General features: G+C 40.2%; 1 protein-coding gene and 1 long non-coding RNA gene across 2 annotated transcripts in view; one reads left to right on the plus strand and one right to left on the minus strand.

Moving 5' to 3' along the window:
- LOC137331288 (E3 ubiquitin-protein ligase RNF13-like) overlaps nt 1–21,800 on the minus strand; it is a 234,398-nt gene that overhangs the window by 181,871 nt on the left and 30,727 nt on the right. The window contains exons 2-3 of the mRNA XM_067994997.1: nt 14,601–14,735; nt 13,533–13,613 (exon numbers count right to left, since the gene is read on the minus strand). Of these exons, the coding sequence (XP_067851098.1) occupies nt 13,533–13,613; nt 14,601–14,714 (195 nt within the window). The 5' untranslated portion in view covers nt 14,715–14,735. The remainder of the gene's footprint in view (nt 1–13,532; nt 13,614–14,600; nt 14,736–21,800) is intronic.
- On the plus strand, nt 1,579–14,679 carry LOC137331289 (uncharacterized). Its single transcript, XR_010965418.1, has 3 exons — nt 1,579–1,654; nt 2,205–2,280; nt 14,624–14,679. It is a non-coding gene; the product is annotated as an uncharacterized lncRNA (long non-coding RNA).

Here is a 21,800-nt window from a genome sequence, read left to right on the forward strand (position 1 = left end):
AAATTAACTGGGAGTCATGATGTGGAGATGCCGGTGATGGACTGGGGTTGACAATTGTAAACAATTTTACAACACCAAGTTATAGTCCAGCAATTTTATTTTAAATTCACAAGCTTTCGGAGGCTTCCTCCTTCACATCGTTCACCTGACGAAGGAGGAAGCCTCCGAAAGCTTGTGAATTTAAAATAAAATTGCTGGACTATAACTTGGTGTTGTAAAATTGTTTACAAAAATTAACTGGGCAGAGAAGTTAGCAAACAGGTCACCAGATCAGTAGTGCGAAATCTACAAATATGAGATGGAGACACTACAAGGTATTTCTATAAAGCAAAGAGAAGGTACAAAAAGAATAGAGTTCCATAGATAAAGAGGGATTAAAACTAAACAAACTTAAAAGGGAGGAATATGATAAAATGAGAGCCAATACTAAATGAAATTATGAGGAATATAGAAAGTGTAGTAGGAAGGTGAAAAATGGAGATTAGAAGGGCTAAAAAAGGTATATGAAAAAGGTTAGCAGTTAACGTAAAGGGGAATAATAAAGGCTTTCATAAGTATATGAAAAGTAAAATAGTTCGAGATGGTAGAACCTTTCAATGAAGGAAGGATGAAGTTCCTATCCAGGTGGAAATTGCTTAATAAGATTATATACATCTATTTACTATGCAGCCTCCAACTGCACAGGAAGTTAGTTGGGAGAAGCATTGTTCAATGAAGTGTCCAGTATCTACATGCTAAAAAAGTCATATAAAAATCGGTCTTAAATTCTCAGAAGGGTGCCCCCACAGTTAACATCCTTCTAAGAGTCAATATTGTCCTCAGCAGGAAGAATCTACAAAGCCGAACCCTAACCTTCATATTCAGATTATAATAAATCACAGTGCACACTAGCACTCCTTAAAATGATAAGTGGGCATTACAGACGAATGTAGTACAGCATGCAAAACACAAATATATTAGAAACACTTCTTCCACGAAAGAACTTGATGAAGCTGTGAAAGTCTCTTCACAAACATATGAGAATGCAGTCAGACTTGCCAAGTGTTAATGTAAACTAAAAGGGCTTCAAAAAACTAATATAAACAGAAATTCTACACTTTTTTTTGGGTGTAGAAAGTTTCCGTATTATTTTAATGCTTTAAGATGAGCTATGTCTGTCAAAACATTGGGTGGTGGACTGGCTAACACTAAGCTAGCAAATAAACACAGAAAATGCTGGAAAAGCTCAGCAAGTGAGGCAGCATCTGCAGAGAAAGAAATAGTTAACATTTCATGTCTGACGAAAGGTCTTTGATCTGAAACGTTAACTATTTCTTTCTCCACAGATGCTGCCTCACTTGCTGAGCTTGTCCAGCATTTTCTGTTTTTATTTCAGATTTCCAGCATCCACAGTATTTTGCTTTTTGACTAAGCTAACAAATTTCTTTTTGCACGATTATAGATAGAGGAGTTCTCCCAAAGCTCACTACAGCCACTGTTTCCAATTTGGATAGCTGAGAAACTGTGGCTGCCATCAAGGTTCACATTCAGTGTGACTCCATTTACTGAGTGCTCCCTGGGAAGGTGCTGCAATCCTGTCCGTCTCTTCACCTGGTCCAAGAACAGGGTGGGTGGAGGCAATTCTCAAATCCCTGAAGTACAATATTAAGTACTCGTAAGTTGAACGATGGTAGATAAAAATTGTTAAAATTGTATATTTTTCACTGCTGTTAAGTTTTACGGAATTTTTTTTATTGAAGTGCTAATTTGTCATAACGTTTAAAAAGCTGCATTTGTAATCACATACAAAAAAACTAGGCTAATTTTTCAACTGTTTGTTTCTCCTCATATTTCTCCCCTTCCCTCCCCCAGAAGGAGCTGACTTCTTTGAGATATGGGGCATAATTTTATCATACTAGTGGTAAGAGAGCTGGGGGAAAGAATGGGATTTTCAGATGTGAAAGCCAGAAGTAGGCAGGACGCAAACTTAATGCGGCCAATCAATGCCATCTCCAGGTTTCCCATCCAGCAGCCAGCAACCCTGCCTGTTGGCAGAGAGGAGCTAAGCATCGGTGGGGGGGGTGGGGGAGAAAGAAAGCAAGCAAGAGACACCTCATCGGCCGTTGGGAAAGAGATCGGGGGTGGGTGTCCAGTCAGCATCAGTTTTAAGGTAGGTCTGTTAATTTTTTTTTAATGGAAAATCTCATTTTATTGAATTTATTTAGTGTATTTTTCATTGATCTGGCCCTTCCCACCTGTTTTCACCAGGCATGAATCAGAAGCGATGGGAAAGACGCCCAGGTAAGGTTAAAATCATTTTAAGTGTCCAATACACAAAATGTAAACGTACCTCAATGAGGTACATTGCCCCTTTAAGTATCAGCCCGTGCGTGGGGTTTAAGTGGGGGCAGGGCTTCCTGGTAACTGATGTGAGCACGCACACAGATTTGCCCAAGTCTAATACAAAAATGGGTGTTTTCTAGCCACAATGTTTGCTCCCAAAAACATCAATTTTGTCTGTACCCCTACCCCCAACCCACCCGATCTTGGGGCTAAAATTGAGCCCATGGTCTCGGGTACTTTTCCATGCCCGGACCAGGTAACCATTATTCACTTTTGACAGTGAATGTTGGAAGGCTATTTTCACCTCAGAGAATATCAAAGCCAAGCCTAATCCTTATCCAAGCTTCATGCACAAATTTCCAACGGGCATCAGTGAATAGTGATAGAGTAGGAACTCTACCCTATATCTGAATTCTTATTTATATAGCGTCTCAACATGTCCCAAAGTGTTTCACATCCAATGAATATTCTGGTATCATTCTGGTGAATCTGCACTGTACCCCTCTCACAGGCCAATATATCTTTCCTGAGGTACGATGTTCAAATCTGAATGCAGCGCTCCAGGTGGGATCTGATTAACTAAATCATCACTTCACCTTTGTATTTTGACTCCCTTGAGATAAAGCCAACATCCTTTTAGATTGCTTTCTGTACCTGTCCACTAGCTTTTGGTAATTTTTATACATAGACACCTAAATCCCTTTGCTCCGCCACAGTTTCTAGTCTCTCACCATTAAGAAAATATCCTGATTTGTCTTTCTAGCATCCAAAGTGGGCGATCTCATACTTCTCCACATTGAGCGCCATCTGCCACAGTTCTGTCCACTCACTTAACCTGCCTATGTCCCTTTGTAACTTCCTGCTCTCATCTACATAACTTGATCTGCTGCCTAGCTCAGTGTCAGGAAACCTTGCTCATTTTCCAATTGTAGCATCCTTATCACTGCCCGAGTGAAAGCAGCTAGCCTAAGACAGGCCAAGGATTAAGAATATAAGAACATAAGAAATAGGAGCAGGAGTAGGCCAATCGGCCCCTCGAGCCTGCTCCGCCATTCAATAAGATCATGGCTGATCTGATCCTAACCTCAAATCTAAATTCATGTCCAATTTCCTGCCCGCTCCCCATAACCCCTTATTCCCTTTACTTCTAGGAAACTGTCTATTTCTGTTTTAAATTTATTTAATGATGTAGCTTCCACAGCTTCCTGGGGCAGAAAATTCCACAGACCTACTACCCTCTGAGTGAAGAAGTTTCTCCTCATCTCAGTTTTGAAAGAGCAGGCCCTTATTCTAAGATTATGCCCCCTAGTTCTAGTTCCACCCATCCTTGGGAACATCCTTACCGCATCCACCCGATCAAACCCCTTCACAATCTTATATGTTTCAATAAGATCGCCTCTCATTCTTCTGAACTCCAATGAGTAGAGTCCCAATCTACTCAACCTCTCCTCATATGTCCACCCCCTCATCCCCGGGATTAACCGAGTGAACCTTCTTTGTACTGCCTCGAGAGCAAGTATGCCTTTTCTTAAGTATGGAGACCAAAATTGTATGCAGTATTCCAGGTGCGGTCTCACCAATACCTTATATAACTGCAACAATACCTCCCTGTTTTTATATTCTATCCCCCGAGCAATAAAAGCCAACATTCCGTTGGCCTTCTTGATCACCTGCTGCACCTGCATACTAACTTTTTGATTTTCTTGCACTAGGACCCCCAGATCTCTTTGTACTGCAGTACTTCCCAGTTTATCGCCATTAAAATAATAACTTGCTCTCTGATTTTTCCTGCCAAAGTGCATAACCTCACATTTTCCAATATTGTATTGCATCTGCCAAATCTACGCCCACTCACCCAGCCTGTCTATATCCCCTTGTAGGTTTTTTATGTCCTCCTCACTCTCTACTTTCCCTCCCATCTTTGTATCATCTGCAAACTTTGATATGTTACACTCGGTCCCCTCCTCCAAATCGTTAATATAGATTACAAAGAATTGGGGACCCAGCACCGACCCCTGGCTACTGGTTGCCAGTCCGAGAATGAGCCATTTATCCCAACTCTCTGCTTCCTGTTAGATAACCAATCCTCCACCCATGCCAGAATATTATCCCCAATCCAGTGATTCTTTATCTTGAGCAATAATCTTTTATGTGGCACCTTGTCGAATGCCTTCTGGAAGTCTAAATACACTACGTCCACTGGTTCCCCTTTATCCACCCTGTACATTATGTCCTCAAAGAACTCAAGCAAATTTGTCAGACATGACTTCCCCTTCGTAAAGCTATGCTGACTTTGTCCTATTAAATTATGTTTATCCAAATGTTCCACTACTGTCTCCTTAACCAAAATTTTACCCATTCTATTAGTCAAGTCACCAGCTTTGCAAATTGTTTGACGGTTAGATTATGGTAGGCACTAGGTAAAAAGCATACATCCACTGTGAGGACGAGAGAACAAACATCTTCAAGACCACTTTTAATTATTACCAATGTGTGAATGCACGTCAGCAACACTGGGGTAGAGTTTCTGCGTTGGGCACAATCAGGAAATTGCACCCAAAATGCACTCGAAATCGCACTGGTTGGGTTACAGTTCAAGTTTCCGATAAAAATCATTTGCAGAATCACAAACGCAAAATCTTCCATGAAACAGCACAATCGGGCAGGGTAATAGAACACAATCTTTTATTTTTTTTCTTTCCATTAAAAAGTATTCATTGATGTATTTACACTGGTAACCTGGTCCAGTTTTATCACAAAAAATAAGCTTTAAGTGTCCAATCCGCCACCTGTGAGTAACCCGATTTAAAAATCACTGAAAATGACTTAAAAAAACACAACCATTTATTACTTTCATTGGTGTACACCAGTCAGTTTTAGTAAATTAAATATTTTTTGATTATGAAAACACTTTAAAAACATGCCTACTAGTGCCTTTGCACCTAAGAAAATGAAAACAATTTGAAGAGCCTTCTCTAACTAGAGTAAGCAGCGGAATCTCGCAATGTGGATCTGGGGGCGTGGCCAGGGCCTAATCCAGTGAATTGAATCTTAAACCCGCGTGAAAGATCGTGGAAAACACAAAAGCAAATGATTTTGGGTGTAACTTGGGTTTAAAATGCCCCGATCTTTTGCGCTGGTTCAGCCGATTCCGCCCAGATTATGCTGATATTACTGGCGTAAATGAATGGAAACTCTACCCCAGTGTTCCTATTATATCTACTCATCAATACAAAAACACGCCTTTCTGAAAAGAAGCTGTTAGGAGCATAAAGCAAAAGGTTACTGCAGTGCCCTCTGCTGTTTGAAAACCAGCAGTACACAGTGTTCAGTAAAAGTACTTCTTAGCCAAACCTGCAGAGGGCTATCAATCGCGTCATTTGTATGCCTGCACGCACATCATTTTCTAAATGCGTCAGATTACAGACAACACATGTTGGCCACACTGCAGAAAACTGAGAAGGTTCCAGTCTGACAAATCTAGGAGTCTATACATGCAGCCTACATACAGATGCTCTGCCAACAGTGCTGACACAATTGCAGGTCAGTGCTGTTGCAGTTTTATTATGAAGCAGTTTTCAAAGAAACCATTTATATGAATAGACCACTTAAGCACCTCTACTCCTAACACTTAGCACACTCAAGGATAATTAAACGTTTTTTATTCCTCACATTTCCACTCTAGAATACTTGCAAGCATATTTCTATCCAAGAAAAATAAAACAACATGCATTCATATAGCAACTTTCACATCCTCAAATGTCCCAAAGCACTTCACAGCCAATGAAGCACTTTTGAAGTGCAATCTCTATTGTAATGTAGGGAAACACAGCAGCCAATTTGCACACAGCAAGGTCCCACAAACAGCAATGATGTTGGTTCAGGGGTAAGCATTGGTTAGGACACCAGTAGAATTCACCTGCTCTTCTTCAAATTGTACTGTGGGATCTTTTACGTCCACTTTGGTTTAGCATCATCCAAAAGACAGCACCTCCTAACACATAATCCAGGCTGACATTTAAGTCTCTGGGGGTGGGACTTGAATCCACAACCTTCTGACTCAGGAGATGAGAGCTACCAATGAGCCAGAGTCAACACAAATGTCCCTCCAACAACTCAGCAGAGATCAGGGAGGCGATTTTAAACCCCAAGAACGGGTGGGTTGGGGGCGGGTAGGAGTTGAAAATAGTTGGGTTTTTTGGTTCGCAACCGCAAAATTTTCAGACTTTGCGTTCCCAGTGGGAAGCCTGTACCTTTACACGCCGACGTAAATAAAGCCGGGATGGTCGCGACCCAAAAAACAACTATTTTCAACTCCCACCTTCTCCCAACCCGCCCGTGCTTGGGGTTTAAAAATCACCACCCAGGAAGTTAGTGCATACGGAAACATGGGTGCAAAGTCGTGCCCTAGTACAATCATTATTGGTCTAATCAGTTACATAAGTAATGTATTGATTATTACTGCACTGTCACCTTTCTTGCAAATGATCCAGCTATCTGATTAGGAACTCTATTCAAAACAAGCTACACCGCACATTGATTTGACATGCAAATCTGCACAACTAAATGTACAATTTTAGCAGTTGCCTGCAGCTAACTAATACCTCTGAAGTCTTTTTTTTTTAACAACGCCCCAAGGAAAAACTATTTACAATACAATATAAAGTTCTCACATACATTATTCATCAGTCACTGTGTAGAGATGGAAAAAGAAATTACTCCGAATTGCTGCAGTATGATGGTTTGACTCATGATGTCATATGGCTGTTGCATCTGCCATTAGCAATCAGTCAAAGACTGCAGCTTCTCCCTTTGCTAATGATCTCTCTAGTTTACCAGCGCTAACGTTGAGCTACTCTGTGAACCACCCAGACACATACATAGCAGCAGCAGCAATCATATGCACAAAGATATGGTCTAGTCCACACCACCACACTGATTGCAGGACAGCATGCAAACAGCAAAAGGAGAAATGCCATTTTATTTTTGTAACGGGAAATGGAACATGTTTTCAATTTTTTTTCAACACATGAGTATCAGGCATTACCAGGTCAGATACAGAGAGAATAAAGCTCCTGCTACTATCTTAGAGCACCTCCAACAGCACCAATGTGAATTTTCAATTTCCCACATCAGTCTGCTGAGTTAGGTTACTAATTTAAATCAAATTATAGGTGTTAGAGTTTTATTACTATTTTTCACCTATGTGTAAACAGAAAATACCTACAATTAAACATTCCTGTAAGAGGTTCAAACGAAAAGGTGATTTAAAATCCACATGAACACGGAATGCTGCGCTGCAGAACAGAGGATACAAGATTACTCCTGCAATTCCTTACATGTTCAGTTCTTGAGATCAATTCTATTTTCAAATGGAGGTACTTAGTGGAGAGTAGCTACTCCTCCATGAAGGTGGTGAACATGGAAAGATACAAGGCATGTCCTACCCAGTGAATGCAATAGCAGCACTGACAAAAGCCTTTGGTTGCCTGCCCTTCTTAGCAGAAGATGCTGTATGGTGGAGGGAAGACAAAGATGGAAAGAGGAAGAAAAACAGGAGCAAGTCTAATATTAAATCTTCAAAAACTGAAGCATCCCTATGTCAAAATAAAGTCACTAACAAAATACCACGATTAGTATTAGCTGCCAGGATGTGAGGGTAAAGAGAGAACACTGCAGTAAAGGCTGCATAGGAACAGGAGTGGGCCATTCAGCCCCTTAAGCCTGTTCCTCAATTCAATTAGATCATGATGCGGAGATGCCGGTGATGGACAGGGGTTGACAAATGTAAACAATTTTACAACACCAAGTTATAGTCCAGCAATTTTATTTTAAATTCACAAGCTTTCGGAGGCTTCCTCCTTCATCAGGTGAACGATGTGAAAATGAAATCCTCGAAATGAAATCGCATTTCGAGGATTTCATTTTCACATCGTTCACCTGACGAAGGAGGAAGCCTCCGAAAGCTTGTGAATTTAAAATAAAATTGCTGGACTATAACTTGGTGTTGTAAAATTGTTTACAATTAGATCATGGTTGATATATATCTCAACTCTATTTACCTGCCTTTGCTCCATATCGCTTGATACCCTTACCCAACAAAAATCTATCGATCTCAATCTTGAAACATTTCAACTGAACCAGCATCCACAGCCTTTTGGGCAAGCAAGTTCCAGATTTCCACTACCCTTTGTGTGAAAAAGTGTTTCCTGATTTTACTCCTAAATGGCCTAGCTCTAACTAAGATTATGCCCCCTTGTTCGGGATTCCACCTCTGGATTCCTCCAGAGGAAACAGTTCCGAATCCAGGTAAAGATTACACAGGCAGAAAGGAAATGGGTGACTGCCAGGCAGAGTAAAAGGACTAGGCATGTAGAGCAGGGGTCCCCTGAGGCCATCTCCCTCTCAAACAGATATACTGCTTTGGATACTGTTGGAGGAGATGGCTTATCAGGGTAAAGCAGCAAGAGCCAAGTTCGTGGCAGCAAGGTGGCTCTGCTGCACAGGAGGGGAGGAAGAAGAGTGCAGGGCTATAGTGATAGGGGATTCAATTGTAAGGGGAACAGATAGGCGTTTCTGTGGCTGCAAACGTGATTCCAGGATGGTATGTTGTCTCCCTGGTGCTAGGGTCAAGGATGTTGCGGAGTGGCTAAAGGGCATTCTGGAGCGGGAGGGTGAACAGCCAGTAGTCGTGGTCCATATCGGTACCAACGACAGGTATAAAAAGGGATGAGGTCCTGCAAGGTGAATTGAAGGAGTTAGGAGATAAATTAAAAAGCAGGACTTCAAAAAGGTAGTAATCTCAGGATTGTAGGAACAGGAGAATAGACCAGATGAATGCGTGGCTGCAGGGATGGTGTAGGAGGGAGAGATTTAGATTCCTGGGATATTGGGACCGGTTCAAGCGGGACGGGTTACACCAGAGCAGGATTGGGACCGATGTCCTTGCGGGGATGTTTGCTAGTGCTGTTGGGGAAGGTTTAAACTAGAATGGCAGGGGGATGGGAACCTGAGTGGGGGGTCAGAAGCGAGTAAAGTTGAGAGCAGCAAGAGAGGGGAAGACCCAGGGGAAATTTACAATACAAATAGTACAAACAGTTGTTCAAGAACAAGTGAAGTGAAAAGGAAAAGTGTAGAGCAGCAGAAAGAAAGTGTACTTTAGACACTACAGATAAAGTGAAAACTAGAAGGCATAAGGCGATTAACCCAGCATCAAAGCTGAAGGTCAGGCTAGGGTGTGTGGCCCAACTAAGAGTTCTATGTACAAATGCACGGAGTAAGGAATAAATTAAATGAACGACAGGTTCAAATTCAAATTGACATGATAGCTATTACTGAGCCATGGCTGCAGGATGGTCAGGATTGGGAACTAAATATACCGGGTTATAAGGTCTACAGGAGAGATAGGGAAAATGGAAGAGGGGGAGGAGTAGCCTTAATGATTAGAAATGAAATCACTTCAATGATAAAAGAGGATATAACGAGAGGTAAGCAGCCAACAGAGACCTTATGGCTTGAATTGAGAAATAGGAAAGGATCTAAGACTATAGTGGGAATTGTGCATAGGACCCCTGGCAGCAGCTCTGAAGTGCTAGATTGTATAAATGCAGAAATTAGACAAGCGTATAAGAAAGACATAGTGGTCTTAATGGGGGACTTTAACCTTCACATAGATTGGGAAAAGCAGACTAGCAACGGTCAGAAAGGTAGTGAATTTTTTGAGTGTGTCTGGGATAGTTTTCTACAGCAGTATGTCCTAGAGGCAACAAGGGGGCAAACCATACTAGATTTAGTAATGAGTAATGAACCAGGTTTAGTTAATGGCTTAACAGTACGTGAGCATCTATCCAATAGCGATCATAACGTGATAGAGTTCAATGTAGTGTTTGAAAGGGGGAAAAAAAAGTCAGCTGCTAAGATTCTAGACTTGGGTAAGGCAGACTTCAATGGGATGAGACAGAGACTGTCCACAGTAAACTGGGCAAATCTGTTAATGGGTAAAACGTCTGATGATCAGTGGGAAATGTTTAAAAGAAACATTTAACATGATACAGAATCGGTTTATACCCCTGAGGGGCAAGAACTCTACTTGCCAAAAAAAACAGCCATGGACAACTAAAGAGGTAAGGGACAGTATAAGACATAAGGAAAGGGCATACAAAAAGACAAATAATGGCACAGATAATGGCAAATGGGAAAGATACAAAGATCAACAAAGGGTCACAAAACAGATAGTAAGAGCTACAAAAAGAGTGTATGAAAAGAAACTTGCAAGGGATATCAAAACCAATATGAAGAACTTTTATAGTTACATTAGGAAAAAAAGAGGGTGGTCAGGAGCAGTGTTGGCCCCTTAAAAACTGAAAGTGGGGATATTGTCATTGACAATGGGGAAATGGCGGACATGTTGAACGATTACTTTGCGTCAGTATTTACAGTAGAAAAAAAAGGATAGCATGCCGGAAATCCCAAGAAAACTAATATTGAATCAGGGACAGGGACTCAATAAAATTAACATAAGTAAAGCAACAGTAATGAAGAAAATAATAGCACTAAAGAGTGACAAATCCCCAGGACCAGATGGTTTCCATCCCAGGGATTTAAAGGAAGTAGGTGAGCACATTACAGATGCTCTAACTATAGTCTTTCAAAGTTCTCTAGATTCAGGAACTGTCGCTCTAAATTGGAAAATTGCACATGTCACTCCGCTTTTTAAGAAAGGAGAGAGAGGGGGAAACCAGGGAATTATAGACCAGTTAGCCTAACATCTGTTGTGGGGAAAATGCTGGAAAGTATAATTAAGGATAGGGTGTCTGAACACCGAGAATTTTCAGTTAATCAGAGAAAGCCAGCATGGATTTCTGAAAGGTAGGTCGTGCCTGACAAACCTGATTGAATTTTTTGAAGAGGTGACTAAAGTAGTGGACAGGGGACTGTCAATGGATGTTATTTATATGAACTTCCAGAAGGCATTTGATAAGGTCCCACATAAGAGACTGTTAGCTAAGTTAGAAGCCCATGGAATCGAGGGAAAAGTACAGACTTGGTTAGGAAGTTGGGTGAGCGACAGGAGACAGAGTAAGGATAATGGGTAGGTACTCACATTGGCATGATGTGACCAGTGGAGTCCTGCAGGGATCTGTCTTGGGGCCTCAATTATTCACAATATTTATTAACGACTTAGATGAAGGCATAGAAAGCCTCATATCTAAGTTTGCCGATGACACAAAGATTGGTGGCATTGTAAGCAGTGTAGATGAAAACAAAGTTACAAAGGGATATTGATAGATTAGGTGAATGGGCAAAACTGTGGCAAATAGAATTCAATGTAGACAAATGTGAGGTCATCCACTTTGGATCAAAAAAGGATAGAACAGGGTACTTTCTAAATGGTAAAAAGTTAAAAACTGTGGATGTCCAAAGGGACTTAGGGGTTCAGGTACATAGATCATTGAAGTGTCATGAACAGGTGCAGAAAATAATCAAGAAGGCTAATGGAATGCTGGCCTTTATATCGAGAGGACTAGAGTACAAGAGGGCAGAAGTTATGCTGCAGCTATACAAAACCCTGGTTAGACCACACCTGGAGTACCGTGAGCAGTTCTGGGCACCGCACCTTCGGAAGGACATATTGGCCTTGGAGGGAGTGCAGCGGAGGTTTACTAGAATGATATCCGGACTTCAAGGGTTAAGTTAAGAGGAGAGATTACACAAATTGGGGTTGTATTCTCTGGAGTTTAGAAGGTTAAGGGGTGATCTGATCGAAGTTTAAGATATTAAGGGGAACAGATAGGGTGGATAGAGAGAAACTATTTCCGCTGGTTGGGGATTCTAGGAGTAGGGGGCACAGTCTAAAAATTAGAGCCAGACCTTTCAGGACTGAGATTAGAAAACATTTCTACACACAAAGGGTGGTAGAAGTTTGGAACACTCTTCCGCAAACAGCAATTGATACTAGCTCAATTGCTAAATTTAAATCTGAGATAGATAGCTTTTTGGCAACCAAAGGTATTAAGGGATATGGGCCAAAGGCGGATATATGGAGTTAGATCACAGATCAGCCATGATCTTATTAAATGGCGGAGCAGGCACGAGGGGCTAAATGGCCTACTTCTGTTCCTATGTTCGTTTTATCATTTTAAGCACCTCAATTAGATCACCCCTTAACCTTCTAAACGCATGGGAATACAAACCAAGTTTATGCAACCTATCCTCACAATTTAACCCTTTAAGCCCAAATATCATTCTGGTGAATCTACACTGTACCCCCTCCAAGGCCAATTTATCCTTACTGCCCAAAACTGAACACAGTACTTCAGATGCATTATATCCCTTAGAATACTAGGCAGACTTGTATACATGTACCAGTTGGGAGATAAAAACTTTGGAGTCAGGCAAACTTCCATTTGAAACTCCCATCACTTAAAAAAGGTACTATTGAAGAAAATACAGCAGAGATCTGACTATGCTTGTTTAACTGGTCATTAGGGTTATTTCCAACAACATTTCTCCTTGAGAAATGAATACAGAAAAGTACATACAAAATTTTGAAGAAACTCTTTTTACTCCAAGGATCTGCGTTATCATTTTGCTCCTGGAAATCACACTATTTTATTTAATTTTCTATACTGGAGATGATTCAACAAATCTGAAGATCAAGGGAATCATGAACATGTAAAATTCCTGAATGCAGCACACCAAAATAGGTGGCTCCTTTAACCTTTCAATTTGGAACACAGCTGACCAAGTTCACACCTATACTCCTCCAGACTGAGTTTCCAAACTCAACCATGCCATTGTAGGGAGGCACCAAGCAGAGATGCCTCCCTACAGGTTTCTGAGCAGTCCTGGCTGGCAAAGATCTGAGCAAGGTCCCTGGAGAATATATGTAACAACTTGCATTTATATAGCGCCTTTAACATAGTGAAACGTCCAAAGGCGCATCACAGGAGTGTTATCAGACAAAATTTAACACCGAGCCACATAAGGAGATATTAGGACAGGTGACCTTGGTCAAAGAGGTAGGTTTTAAGGGGGGGGGTCTTAAATGGTGGAGAGAGAGGCAGAGAGGTTTAGGGAGAGAATTCCAGAACTTAGGGCCTAGGTGGCTGGAGAAGGAAAACTCACAGATGACAATTTATTCTGAATTAGCAAATGGGTTCAGTAATAAGGTCCCTCCCCAAATTCTCTTATGGGCTATAATACCTTACCTTTAAACCATCTTTAGGAAGACGGTAACCAAATCTTGATGGTAGATCATCAAAATTCTGTGTTTGGTTATCAGTAGAATGCTGAAAAACATTAACCCAAAGAATTAGAGACCCAGGCAATCATGCCAATCAAGTATTGTATTACCTTTATCATTTGGATTTACAATTTATATCAAAGTGATTATCAATGCAACTTATTCCAGCATCAGCACAAGAAACCTGTACATGAATTAATTAAGGCAAATCTTAAACAGGATGATATGCATACTGCAATGTTTTTTTCTGAATTTGTTCTTGGGATATGGGCAACATTGGAAAGGAACTATTTATTGCTCATCCCTAGTTGACCTCACGGCAGCAAGTCAACCACATAGTATGGGACCACGGTCACAAGTAAGCCAGATCACATAAGCATGGCAGATTCCCTACCCTGAAGGACATTAGTGAACCAGTTAGTCAGATTTTTACAAAAATACAGCAGCCATCATCATGATCATTCTTCCGGGTGGCAGCCCATAATTTCACAAGTTGCCTTGGTGGAACTCAGGACCACTTGGTTGCTGGTCCGGTTCCAAATCTACTGCACAATAGGGGTTGCCTGAATTTTGTTGAATCAATAGAAGGGCACCTCCTATTGCACCAATGTTATTTTTTTTAAAAAATTTTCCCACCATCCCTGTGGCTTCTCCAAGCAGTACTACCATATTACAGATATTCTTGAATTGTCATCTCGTGCTTCCTTTGAATTGGATCGAGACTACCTAATCTCATCTCCATAAAGCAGAACTTTGATCAATTTCCCTCTTCCTTACTCAGGCGCTGATGTTAATGGTCGTACCGTGACTGAGATCAGCTAACTGAATATAGATTGAGATCCAACCTGGGTCTTTCCTGGTCTACATGAGTCAGCTATTCAGGGACCCCCCCTCACACTGCTTTGTTAAGGAATAATCCTATGTATAAAAATATTTTAAGTTATCTGAAATTTACAAAACAAAACTGTTGCCAGATTTCTTGTTACAATCAACTGCAATCTAGATTTTTTTTTGATCTAAAAAAAATACTTACTGCTATAATGTCACCTTCCACAGGCCACAGGTGGAGAAAAGCAACAAAATACACCATGAAGCTTACATGAATCTGTGAGGCAGATAAAATCAACAACCCCAAAGGCAAAATCATCTTCAATAATCGCTGCAACACCTATTCAAGAAAAATAAAACAAATATGAAGCAAATGTATTTTTATATGCAATGTCCAGTGTTACTGTTAAAGATATGAGGCATGATTCCTAAATCTCTATCATTGTTATAATCCCATCACTTCATCTTCACTAAGCTAAAGGTGTACATGCACACTGTATAACAATTTTTTTTTTAAATTACTTAACCCGTAGTCACACCCACCCCAGGTCCCCAACAGCTCATGAACCACTATTTCTCCTGGAGTACCTATCATTTCCATCTGTACAGTTTCCAAACAATTTTATATCAGTGTATAAATCCACTTTGGTAGAAGAATAGAAAAGCAGAATAGTTTTTAAAACGGTGAGAGACTAAGAAACATTGGTAGTCAGAGGGATTTGGGTGTCTTGTACACAAATCAAGAAGTTAACATGCAGGTACAGCAAGCAATTAGGAAGTCAAATGGTACGTTAGCCTTAATTGCAAGGGGGTTGGAGTATAACAGTAAGGAGGTCTTGCTGCAATTATATAGGGCTCGAGTGAGACCATACCTGGAGGACTGTGTACAGTTTTGCTCTCCTTACCTAAGGAAAGATATACTGGCCTTAGAGGCGGTGCAATGAAGGTTCACTAGATTGATTCCTGGGATGAGAGGATTGTCCAGTGAGGAGAGATTGAGTAGAATGGGCCTATATTCTCTGGAGTTTAGAAGAATGAGAGGTGATCTCATTGAAACGTATAAAATTCTTAGAAGGCTCGACAGGATAGACACTCCGAGGATGTTTCCCCCGGCTGCAGAGTCTAGAACTAGGGGTCACTGTCTCAAAATAAGGGGTCGGCATTTAGGACCAAGATGATGAAAAATTTCTTCACTCAGAGTTGTGAATCTTTGGAATTCTCTACCCGAGGGCTGTGGATGCTCAGTTGTTGAGTATATTCAAGGCTGAGATCGATAGATTTTTGGACTCTCGGGGAATCAAGGGATATGGGGATAGGGTGGGAAAGTGGAGTTGAGGTAGATGATCAGCCATGATCTTATTGAATGGCAGAGCAGGCTCAAGGGGCCGTATGGCCTACTCCTGCTCCTATTTCTTATGTTCTTATAAATAATCATATATGAAGCTCTTTACTGAAAAAGGTTAATTGAGACAGTATTCATTATTTTGCAGGGAATCTGCTCCACATTTCTACTACTATGCAAGTAAAATAAAAACACTGGGTCTGCTACTGGATTAAGGTGAGCTGGAGTTAGTCTGAACACCGAGAGCCAGCTCAAAGACAGTGGTCTACCAGAATCAGAATTAAAGCCAGTATAAAAGTGGCTTTGTTGATAGTTTCCTTCACCAATATACATCATCTTACATTCATCAGCATTCCAAATCCAGCTGCTACACCTTAGTCCATCTGCTCAATTACTTGGAATGCTGTTTAACCCGGTTATATTTGTTATTTGGCAATATTTTATAATATTGTTGCAAGTAGCACACTCCTTCAAATTGTTTAGTGTGAACAGGGGATACCTGTGAACCTGCAATGCTTTGACCAAGATAAGTGAGATATTGCCAGTCATTATGGAGGAGCCCAGCTGATCTTAAATCGATTGGAATCGGGCTCATTTTCAAAAAAGGTGGCAAAAACAGATCCAAGCAACTACAGATCCATTAGCCTTACATCACTACTAGGCAAATTAATGGAATTCATTAGACGTGAACTCGAGAAAAGAACATGGAATAATCTCAATAACCTGACAAACAGCAACCAACATGGTCCAGGAGAGGAGGATCCTCCCGCACAACCAACCTACTTAAGGAGGTATTTAAGGAAGTGGACTCTGGTTATAGCTTGTTCCTATTTCACCCTAAAGTTTGGAGTACCACTGCACATGCAAACATATGACATGCATACCTGCCTGCATAGTGACACTCCAAATAGTGTTTTAAAAAAAATGCAGGATCCAGTGTGCTGCCCACATCAGGATGCATAAGCTTAAATCGATTTACCATTGAGAGACTACTAACTCTTAGGAGCAGATTCATGATCTAAACCCGTGTCCACATGAATTAAGACTGCATTAAACTCATCTCGTAACTAGTCTACAGTGCTTTATCATCATCATTTGATTTCAAATAGCAATATAATTGCAAAGGTGACAAATGTCATTAGGAAAATCAGGCTGAAATGGGAATATACAGCTTGAACATCACAACTATGCTGAATTTTCCTGATTACAGGCCTGGCATCAAAGTAGGGGTGCTCCATTCTAATTTAGTTCTGTATCTGAAAAAGGTAGAGAAGGAAAAAAAAAGTGGAACGAGGCATTTTTTTAAAAAAAAGTCAATCCCAATGACATTTTGATATGACCTCAGTGGAATGTATCATGTCTACTTTGTAACTCATTAATACCATGTATTAGATGACAAAGCCACATGTAACTGTACACATTAGTGCCCAGTGGAACTGGTGACACAGTGTACACCGTGGAAGTCCAGTGGGAATGAGGAGGGAAATAAAAAGGCTGTGAATAAGCACTGTTAGAAACAGCTATGTGCAATTAAATGAAGCAAAGTAACCTAGTCAACCGAATGGATCAATCATGCACCTCAAAAAAACAAAACCCAACTTAATTTACATTACACGTGCAATTGAGCCTATGTGATAATGAAAGCCACAGTATCCAACAGTAGTTTCAAAAATGTTTACCCCATAAAATTGAAGCACATCTGCTCTTCCTTTTAAAATAGAAAATTGTTTTCCTACTTTCATGCAACATATTCACCAGTTTCAAGAATAATTTGATTTACACACACATACACCCAAATTTCTCTTCACCCCACGGGTTCTTTTGAATCAAAGAATCAGAACGTGGGTGGAAAAGCAGCTGGTCAGTAAACAGAGTATACAAATCATGCATTCCTGAAAAAGTGTGTAATCTGCTGCGAGCAGAAAGAGTGTACTGGAATATAATGTTATTTACACTTAGTGGCAGTGTTTTTCCATCTACAATAAGCACTTACTGAAGGATTAATAGCCCAAGTAGAAGAGACAGGTTGCATTTGCATTAAGGAGCTGGGATGTACTCAAGCAAAAGCATGGTCAAATTAAGTGAAATGTAACAGTTGCGAGAGTGAGAGGAAAAAAAAGAAAAAAAGAGAATTGACCACCATGCAGAGATCGCAAAAATTCTTTTAAAATAATGCTGAAAATAGTTATTCAGATTAAGAAAATTGCAAATGTGGAATATCTGAAATAAAAACAAAAAAAAAAGCTAGAAACAGAGCAGGTCAATCAGCATTTGGAAACAGGAAACAAGTTGATGTTTTGGGTACAAACCCTTTGACAGAACTTGAAAGTAGAATGAAGTGCCTCACCAAGCTTCCCTTTCAATTCTATGAAAAATGCTTATTTATCTTTTTTACCTTTTCAGATGTTTGCAAGCCTGCTGTGTATTTTCAGCATTTTCTGTTTCTAGCAGAACTTAATTCATCACAATTCCTGTGTTTAAAATGTCAATTAAATAAAAATTGGTGTATTTAATACAGCAATAAAATTACTCTTAGTTACAAGTCAGTGGCCTCGGTACCACTCTTTAGAAAAATGTATAATCACCATCAATTTACAGTCAACCTGAAGAGCAGAAAATATGGCACTTCAATCTGGTTCAAGAATCTTTGGATTTACTGTTTGAATCAATCAAGAAAGAAGCAATCTATTAAACTCACTGGCAACCTAGACAAAAAGCTTACAGATGTTAATTTATAGCACATTTATCATTGGCTACAGTTTACAAACACTGGCAATACTGCCATGCATCAATTACGGTGCTATTTCAGCTGCCACAATGTACTTCCACAAGGTGCAAAGTCAATTGACACTATATGTAGCCACCTAAAGTAAGCTTACTGAAAAGTTACTGTAATTCAGTTGCTGGATGAGTGAAAATATCTACAAAACTATACAAAGAATAGATTGTCAAGGAATCACAAATAGGCAGGCAGAGTTTACTTTGCTCGCTGTGGAAATAAAAGTCCAAAATAAATGCGACTCAAGACACACCTACAATACAACCAACATGTATATCCATGCACAGCACAAAATTCATATTTCCTTAACTGGGTTTGGAGTGGGGGAGGAAAGACAGAAACCACTGCTTTGCTGGAGCTCTCTATATATAAATAATTGTAAACAATTTTACAACACCAAGTTATAGTCCAGCAATTTTATTTTAAATTCACAAGCTTTCGGAGGCTTCCTCCTTCGTCAGGTGAACGATGTGAACTTTTTTCACATCGTTCACCTGACGAAGGAGCAAGCCTCCGAAAGGTTGTGAATTTAAAATAAAATTGCTGGACTATAACTTGGTGTTGTAAAATTGTTTACAATTGTCAACCCCAGTCCATCACCGGCATCTCCACATCATATATATATATATATATATATAAATAGACCTAGGTGTGGGTATAGGGAGTACAATTTCAAAGTTTGCAGATGATACAAAACTTGGGAACATAATAAGTAGTGAGCAGGACAGTAGCAGACTTCAGAAAGACGTACAGACTGGTGAAATGCACAGACACATGCCAGATGCAATTTAATGCAGATAACGGTGAAGTGAAGCACTTTGGGAAGAACATGAAGGAACAGTTGAGGGGGCTGCCTGTTCACAAATCTTTAAAAGGCGGCAGGGCATGTTGATAAGGCCATTAAGAAAGCGTATGGGATTCTTGGCTTTGTAAATAGGGGCACCGAATACAAAAATAAGGAAGTTATGCTAAACCTTTACAAATCACTGGTTAGGCCTCTGCATGAGTAATGTGTACAATTCTGGGCACCTCACTTTAGGAAAGATGTCAAGGCCTTGGATAGAGTGCAGTGGTTTATCAGAATGATATGAGGGATGAGGGACTTCAATTATGTGGAGAGATTGAAGGTGGGATTGTTCTCCTTAGAGCAGAGAAGGTTAAGGGGAGACCTAATAGAGGTATTCAAAATTATGAGGGGTTTTGATAGTTGTTTCCTCTGGCAAGTGGGTTGGTAACTAGAGGTCACAGATTTAAAATAACTGGCAAAAGCACTAGAGGGGAAATGAACAATTTTTTAATTAAGATCTGGAATGCACTACCTGAAAGGGTGGTGGAAGCAGATTCCATAGGAACTTTCAAAAGGCAATTGGACATGTACTTGAAGACGATTCATTTGCAGGGTTATGGGGGAAAAGCTGGGGTGTGGGACTAAATTGATAGCTCTTTCAAAGAGCTGGCACAGGCACGACAGGCCAAATGGCCTCCTTCTGTGCTGTAAGATTCTAGAGCAGGGAGGGATAAGGAGCAAAATATTTCAGGAAACAGAAGTGCAATAAAAGAACAAATGGTCAGGTCTACTGCATGGTTGTAACAGACCAGAGACAACAAATTTTAGGGAAATTGTTTGTTTTATTTAAAACCATTTAACTAACTCCCAGAACCCAAGAACAAACAAGTTGCCTCAACCTCCCAACTCCTACTAGTCCCAAGAGGTTTCTTCACTACATGTCTGGGTCTGTTGTAGACCAATTGATTGAGATCAATTGCTATGATTAGTCAACAACTATGCTATCGTTGTATTATGTGACTACCAAGATGGTAGAAGGCAAACTAGATGGACCTTGGTCTTTTCTCATCTAGCAATTCCTATGTTCAGGTAATGTGGATAACATTGAACTAACTATCTTTAACAAAAGCACTTGCTTACAGAAGCTGACTTTGAGCAAGGCATGAATAAAAAAAATTGGGGGGTAGCCTGAATTGCTACTTCTTACATTAGATATTTTCTAATATTGTACAAGCTGCTCAAATATTTTAAATATACATACCATAGAATATTACAGCACAGAAACAGGCCGTTCAGCCCATCAAGTCTGCATTAATGTTTTTCTCTACCTACTCTAATCCCACTCTTTCTTGCTCCCCACACTTAATATTTATCTTTTTCTATCAATCCAATTCCATTTTAAAAAGAATTAGGAACATAGGAACAGGAGTAAGCCATTTAGCCTGGAGCATGTTCCACCATTCAATGAGATCATGGCTGATCTGTGATCTAACTCCATATACCCACCGTAGCCCCATAATTCCTTTGGTTAAGAATCAATCTCAAAATTTAAAATTAACAATTGAGCAAGCATCCATTTGCGGAAGAGAGTTCCAAACTTCTACCATGTAGAAGTTGTACCGCATGTAGAAGTGTTTCCTAACTTCACTTCTGAAAGACCGGACTCTAATTTTTAGACTATGTCCCCTAGTCCTAGACTCCCCAACCAGCAGAAACAGTTTCTCTATCTACGCCATCAGTTCCCCTTGAAATCTTGAAAACTTCAATCAAATCGCCCCTTAATCTTCTAAATGCCAAAGAATACAACCTTAATTTGTGTAATCTTGCCTCAATTTAACCCTTGGAGTCCATGTATCATTCTAGTAAATCTATGCTGCACTCCCTCCAAGGCCAATATATCCTTCCTAAACGTGTGGAACACAGTACTCCAGGTGTGGTCTAACCAAGGCTTTGTATAGCTGTAGCATAACTTCTACCCTCTTTTTATCTAGAGGATTAGAATACAAGGCCAGCATTCCATTAGCCTGCTTGATTATTTTATGTATCCGTCCATGACATTTTAATGATCTATGTACATGGACCCCTAAGTCTCTTTGGACCTCCACTGTTTTGAGCTTTTCACTATTTAAAAAGTACTCTGATCTATCCTTTTTAGGTTCAAAGTGGATGACCTCACACTTGCCTACATTGAAATCCACTTGCCACAGTTTTGCCTATTCATTTAATCTATTAATATCTCTGTAAATTTATGCTTCCAATGCTGCCTTAGTGGCAATGGCAAACTTGGATATGTGGCTGGTTATCCAGTCATCAAAGTCATTAATAAATACAGGGAATCGTTGAGGCTCCAAAACAGATCCTTGTGGGATACTAGTCACATCCTGCCAATTTGAGCACCTGCCCATTATCCCTACTCTGTCTCCTGCCACTCAGCCAATTTCCCAACCAAGTCAATAAATTTGCCCTAAGTTAAAGTTCAATGTATTAACAGTCTCTT

Source organism: Heptranchias perlo, chromosome 13, assembly GCF_035084215.1.
Source record: "Heptranchias perlo isolate sHepPer1 chromosome 13, sHepPer1.hap1, whole genome shotgun sequence".
Classification (NCBI taxonomy): domain Eukaryota; kingdom Metazoa; phylum Chordata; class Chondrichthyes; order Hexanchiformes; family Hexanchidae; genus Heptranchias; species Heptranchias perlo.